General features: G+C 36.5%; 1 protein-coding gene across 1 annotated transcript in view; it reads right to left on the reverse strand.

The window, feature by feature from the left end:
• Positions 1 to 587: 587 nt before the first annotated feature.
• The window catches only part of moto (minamoto), a 12,132-nt gene continuing 5,641 nt past the window's right edge, over positions 588 to 7,078 (reverse strand). Inside the window, exons 5-8 of the mRNA XM_056452696.1 lie at positions 5,899 to 7,078; positions 4,838 to 4,975; positions 3,418 to 3,598; positions 588 to 1,751 (exon numbers count right to left, since the gene is read on the reverse strand). The exon at positions 5,899 to 7,078 is cut by the window's right edge and continues 483 nt beyond it. Coding sequence (XP_056308671.1) covers positions 1,549 to 1,751; positions 3,418 to 3,598; positions 4,838 to 4,975; positions 5,899 to 7,078 — 1,702 coding nt within the window. The 3' untranslated portion in view covers positions 588 to 1,548. The remainder of the gene's footprint in view (positions 1,752 to 3,417; positions 3,599 to 4,837; positions 4,976 to 5,898) is intronic.

Genomic DNA, 7,078 nt, shown 5'->3' on the forward strand with positions numbered 1-7,078 from the left:
GCGGTGTTAAATAATCTACTCAGCAGCACTCAAAATGCTGCTATTGTCACATTTTTACACTACTAGTGCCACGACCCATCATGAACACCTACTGCGTGGTCTCAGTTTGACCAAATACTTCAAAAGCAGCATCTTCACCTAAGATAAGAAAACTTCTTTTGAACGTCTATTGAATAAAAATTAGACACCAACACATCATCAAAATCTCACAGTCCTATGCTATATCACCACCAATGATGCCACCCCAATATAACATTTTAAACACAGAAGATGAAATGAGAGGGAAAGCTAAAAAGACATTTTTCCTTGCAATTAAAATTAACAGATGCTAATATTTTCTTAATTGATGTTCAACACATAAATCTGTTCAAATCTCATGAACTTTAGTTGAGGGCTTCATCAAGAACATTTAAAACATGCATTATTAAATGAATTAGTAAAATATGCTGCAGAATTGCTGAATTAGCATTGATTAACACTGTATTTGAGTAAATGTTTAATAAACATTGATGTAAAACACCAGTTTTGAGTTAAGGGATTTACTGCTGTTTAATTGGAAAACTTGAACAAAAGCAATGAAACGATACAGTATGAGTACACATCATATGAACAATGTTAGCCTTTAAACATGTCATTCACATCATTTATGTCAGTCCATAAATGATGGTACTCTCAGCTACTCCACACATTCTCAAATGCGTTACACCACAGACAGATTGACCACATACACACACTGAAAAATGGCGACTGGAAACTTGAGTTCAATTCAGAATTTAGACAAACAAATGGTGAATAAATAAACTCACATTCAGATTTTCCCTAAAACAAATGACAGATTTAAGTAATGATTTGTAGTTGTTATTGCTTATCCAGTGAGATCACTAAAAACGTGCTGACGCCCAGAAAATCTTGCTCAAATAAATAATGCCAGGACAACGCGAACACGTCCTACTGGTCATAAATACTGTTTTTGTGAATGCATAAAATGAGCTGAGGATCGTAGGTTGTAAGAGACACTAATTAAACTGTCAAAAGACCTTTAACGCAAGTAATTGTTTCCTATGTAACTATTTATATGTTTCTCAGTCAACATTCCTGAGGCAAAAATATTATCTTCCAAAGCCACAGATCTTACTCTTGCCACACATTTGGTTTCATTATCAACAGTTAAAACTTCCCTCTTGTGAATTCATCTCTCTTACTCTCTCTTCTTAAATCAATCTTATGCTATCTCACTCTCTCTCTCTCTCAAATCATTTTGTTCTTACTGGCAGTTTTTCAGGGATCCTTGGTCAAATACCTGAATACTGATCTTACTGCCATAATTCCATGTTTTTGGAGAATCTGATTGGTGCTTTCCACAGTGGACTGATAAATATTAATGAACTAAGAATTCCATCTGCTGCCCACAACTGAGCCTAATGTTTCACTATAGTGGAATAACTTAAATAACTTATTCATTCCTCTTAAAATGCAACCTCATCACATTTTAGATGAATGTACTTTTGTGGGAAAATGTACAAACACCATATACCTGTCAGAAAGCGATCACAGGGTAGTTGGTGATCTCTCTAAGCTGCTCTGCTCAGGACTGTCTGGGCCTAAAGGGGAGGAAGTACCTTTGTGGTGTTCCTCCTCTTGGTAACTGCTTGTTTTGGGCAAAGTCATTTGTAATGCACACCAAAGAGCAGTTCTGGCCTTTCTGGTGCTGCTGCACAGGTCCTTCACTGCAGATGCCAACAGAAGTATCTCTGTGAGATTTGAAAAAACAAAAGAAATGCTTTGATGAGGGAGAATGTTTTTTTAACCCAGAGGCAAAACATTGTCAACAAACATTGAGGCATAATATCATTATATATATTTTTAACAGAAGATACACCTTAACTAAGCAAATGATCTGTTAATAAGTAGAAAAACAATGCTGAGCTTGTTGTGTTACTTAGGATTAGTGAAAATTCACCAAACCTTTCAAACCTATTTTTTCAGTTTAGATGAAAACAAACGTTTCTCTAAATGTTCAGCTTAATCTTTTGTGCAAACAATTTGGATAGACTACAACAGATAAACAGCTGTATGGACACTAGTAGATTAACAATGTATAGACCTTTTTCTTCATTGCTGCATGGAGGGCGCCATAGTGACCAGCGCCTTCCGGTAGGGTGCTTAGAACTTCCGTTAAGAATTGTCATCAGCCTCAACTGGGTGTCAATACTGTTTTCAGTGGCTTAGAGTGTTTTTGTGATGCAAAACTTTAATTTTAAAAGAAAGACATGTGTTAAAGCCGTTATACTTCTGTCAGATGCAGTTCAAGTGCAAGAAAAAAACATTCTCCTAATTCACCCAAGTCTGTGGTCAGATAAGATGCTGAAATATAACGTCAGTGTTCCCAGCCTGTCAGCTGTTATACTGTACTCCTCGGCTCATCAATGCAAACACACACACACAAACTATACCTCACTGCATTATAAAGAGCAAACCATATTACTGGCATAAAACTAGCAGGTATACAAGCCATGCAATTTCCAAAAATGACCAATAAAAGTATGTGATTGATACCCTGCTGGCTGATGTGCGTGTTGATTCAGTTATGTTTCATTTAGTTAGTTTGTGTTGTGCAGTATTTATCATGTGTTTTTCTGTCATTTCAAAATGCCACTTTATTTTCACTTTGTGACACTTAATTCAACCAATGTGTTATTGGTGAATGACATTTGTTTGGGTTGGTTATTTATTTAAAAGTAAGAGAAAATGTTGACTTAGCGATGACGATGCTCCATTTAAACGTGACAAGATGCCGTCTGACAACGAGGGAAAAATACATTGCAGCAGTTGTTTTCCATCCCATTAGATCACATTTTTTTAAATGATCAGTCCAGGAGGTGGTGCTGATCGACAATAGTCTTTGTTCAAAGACGTTAAAAGCAAGTAAAATTAATTATAACTATCATTTCAAAGCTGTCCAAATGTGACTCTTTATACGCATTAGCTGCCAACCAGAACTTCGAAGCATCCTACTTACACATACACGCAAAGCATAATGGGTATTTTTGCTTTCTAAGAAAAAAGGTCTATATTGTTTTTCATTATAATGGCATGGTTTGATTTTGCATTATGTAAACATCAAGATGGTATATAGAAAGAAACTGTACTGAAATACAGGTCTCATGATTTCCAAAAACTCAAAAATGTCCAAAAATTGCCATGTAACAGCATATTTACCTCGGGAAAACCATTCGATGTCTATCAACTTATTTGTAATCTACTAATAAAAACTGATTTTTTAACTGATAATTTTGACAAATACACTTACAAACCTTGTCATCTTCACTTATTTTATGATTGTGGCTTCCCACTGATTCATTCATTTATAGATGTGTACTTGCTGCCTAAGCTTATGTTAAAACATGACTCACTAACCCCTGTCCTCTCTAAAGAAGGCCGCCGACTGCCTCTGTCTGTTGCTAGCATTGATGATTTCGTCCTTGCGGCGTGCCTGAGTGATGTAGATGACCTCAAGATGCCTGTCCAATGTTGAGCTGATATTAGCATGGAGTGGAAAACTCCGCAGCTGTTCCATCTTCCCCAGCAAACCTGTCACCTGCAAACACAAAGCATTACTGCATTATAATATGAATCTACATTACTAATTTAGATGTAACCTAAATTACCAAGCAGGCCTGTACCCAGTCAGGTGAAAGGGGTGGTTCTTTTTTCTCCAAATGTGGACCTTTTTGCAGTTATTTGCCACAATTTCTATTTAATTATGATATTTAAATACTGCATTTTAGCGACGTTTAAAGCACTATTTTTAGCTGGATTAGCTTGTTGGATGGCCATTATAACCACACTTTTTAATGTACCAAAATATTTCCTAAAGATTTAGAGTAAATAAATATGAAAAAATACTTATTTTTAAAATACAAATGTAATACATCATATACCATTAGAAAAAAGGGGCCTGTTAAAGTTTTAAATTAAAAACTGTAGCCTATTGTCATTTATTTGGCAAATTACAAACTGGCCAGCACATTCAACTTTCCTCAGTCAAATTTTGGCTATTTGAGTATAAAAAAATTTAAGCATAATAATAATAAAAGAGCTTGATTGTTTTCTAGCCTTTCTTGTAAAAAAAGTACATTTAATTTAAAATTCATGAATAACAACAATAGCCAAATTACTATACAAATTAATTTTAATATTGTCTGCTTTTGGTGCTTTGCACCTTTTTATCGATCAGTTTTTGTTCAAAGAATAAGGTCCAAGATTTAGAATAAAAGTTACTTGTTTCCTCTATTTAAAAACAATATGGTAGCGAAAGATGACTTCACTTGCATCAGATTGTATATATTTCTTGCACAGCTGGATGTTGGACTCGTGAAAAATAATAGTTTGCATTGGCCAAAACTGATTGGCTGAAGTCACACCAATGTGACGGTCAACAGAGAATTCAGCTTGGTCTTAAAGCTTTTTACAATGGGTTATTTTCACAATTTATGATGGTGTAGCAGTCAAAATAGAAAAAATGAGCGCATGTATAGGACATTCTATTCTGGGAATTCTGGATCTTTGTCACTGAGGCGTGGGTCTTTCGAACCCACAAATACAATTTTAAATGTACTATTAAACTATGTATGCCAAAAGAAATCATTGTGATTATTTCATAACCATCTTTCATGATTTTATAAATTTCACTTTTTAATAAGCACAAAAAGACAGTAATATAAGTCATATATTTTAGTAAATACTGTTTTTTTGGATTTCTGATTTGTTGGCAAGCTCACCAGCACCCTCTTGTGGTCCTTATTTGAAATCTAAAGATAATGGACAGAAGACTGACTTTTGCCTGTTCGCGCAACTGATCCACAATGAGCCGGTCCACTCTGGAGGGGTTTGGAGGCATTTTGGGTAAGCTGCTACTGGTCACCACCATAGACACAAGTTTTCCCAGGTAAACCTTTGTAAGAATAGCTTCCGCCTGTCAGAAAGAATACAGCATTAAATCAGTTTATTACCACATTATGCTTAAATTGTAAACCTACACTCATATCAGTTTAGTAGCATGTCAATTTAGTAGCGTGATTCACCAAGACCAAAGTAAGAATCAGGTAGGGCTCCACAATAGATCATTTCAGCATCGATATCACATTTGTAATAGTCATATCACTGGATGCGCAATGTTGAGTCTAGATTATACTTGATCAGAACACATGAGATTTGTGGAGTCACTGCAGAGTTTAACTAATTGAAAGTTTAATAACTACATATGTTTTTAAGGCCTGCGACTGTATGAGCATTTTAAAAACATTTAGGCACAAGAAATTGTACTAATTGTAACTTTTATAACGATTCAATTTATGGAGATATTTATATACTGAAGACTAGCATAATTGTTTTACATTTGAATGCTTGTAGATATTTGTTTACATTTTAAGAATGATTTACGCCCCTACAGAGTCCTCTAAAACAATATAAAATTATATATTACAAGTCATCTCAGTGCTTCCCACAGGTTTGAGATGTACTTGCGGTGGTAGCTGGACTGAAACACATCTTTTACCCATGGCACATGGTTACATATATGCGACAAAAAAGGGATTTTTAACAATAGTTTTATTTATTATACACTGTTATACACTGTTTCTTTTCAATGGATTGAAGTAAAAAATATGTATATATTTGTTTTACTTTTATTATATTCAAGAGGAGCCATGTACACCCACTAATATATAAAATCTTCTGCTGACATTTTGTACAGTATTGCCAAGGCATGTCGGATATGTATAAAATATGTTATATATCAACATCATCTTATTACAAAAATATACAGCTAATGAGAAATAAATGACATAAAGGAATACCAAGTATTAGATATAATCTGACACAAATAGAGAAACTTACTCTCTTTCTCTCTTTTTCCAGCATCCTCCATTGCTCGTAACATTCCTCCAGGTGAAAGTGTAGCTGACTGTTGGGGCTTCCAAGTGCTTTGCCAAGCTTAGGCAAAGTCATAGCAGATAGAAACCCAGAGAACAACCCATCTCCTGATGCTTGGCTTAGCCCGGCACATTCTTGTAGATAGGGGCTGAAGCGTGAATTATCTGCATCTGGTAGACGTTCACCCACATCAATAATAGGCACAGAGCAGAAGGGCAATGAAGGCTGTGAATGAATCTGGTGGTTATGACTTTTTCTGGGATCACCCATTTGATATAGGAATGGGAAAAGGTGTGACGGTGTGGTTGAGTTTGAACTAGCTCCGTTGTGTCTTACTTGTCTTCCGTACAAACTGGCCAGCCCCTGGTATGGATTCTCCAGTAGTCCAGCTTTTTGCTCTGCCTCAGGAAGTTTGGGTTTCATGCTAGATCGTGGAGTAAAGCGACCATCTAACATAAGTTCCGCAGACAACCTGTTGTTCTCTAGCTGGAGATCAAAATCTGAAATGTCCACTTTTCCTGCTCCCTTCCCTAAAGCCCCAAGACTGGCCTGGCCTATTGCACCATGTAGATTTACTGGGTTCCCTTGACTCAAATCAGTCGGGACTCTCCCTGCAGGCCGGAACTGCTGAGAAGGAAGTAATTGAGCTGACCCAGCTGCGGTGAGATTTGCAAAGCCCTGTGATTCATTTCTGCTGCTGGTTTTTGCTGGAAACTTTGCTTGGATTTGATAATGGTTTGGCTGGATTGGGTGGAACTGCTTAACACTGGTTTGAGTTATGCCACTTCCCACTGGGCTGGTTTCTTTATTTGGGTACAGGGCTGGAGGTATGACAGTAGGCAAAAAAGGTTTAGATGGCCCAAACCCTGAAAATTCATTTGTGTTATAATGTCTGTGTAAAAGAGTCTTTTTATCCTCTGCTTTTCCTCCTCTTTGCTCCAAATGGTTGCGGGTCACCTCATTTTTAAAATTTGGTTTTTGAGCAATAAGCTCTGACATCCTTTGAAAAGGATGACTCTTCTGCTCTGCCATGATTTCTTCATAGTTTCTCTGCGATAAAAACCCATTCTGGGTTGGTTCTTTGCAGTAGTTTATATCCTGCTCTGCCAACAAAAACGCCAGCTTACTGACATCCTGGACAGAG

The sequence above is a fragment of the Danio aesculapii genome, chromosome 3 (genome assembly GCF_903798145.1).
Source record: "Danio aesculapii chromosome 3, fDanAes4.1, whole genome shotgun sequence".
NCBI lineage: Eukaryota > Metazoa > Chordata > Actinopteri > Cypriniformes > Danionidae > Danio > Danio aesculapii.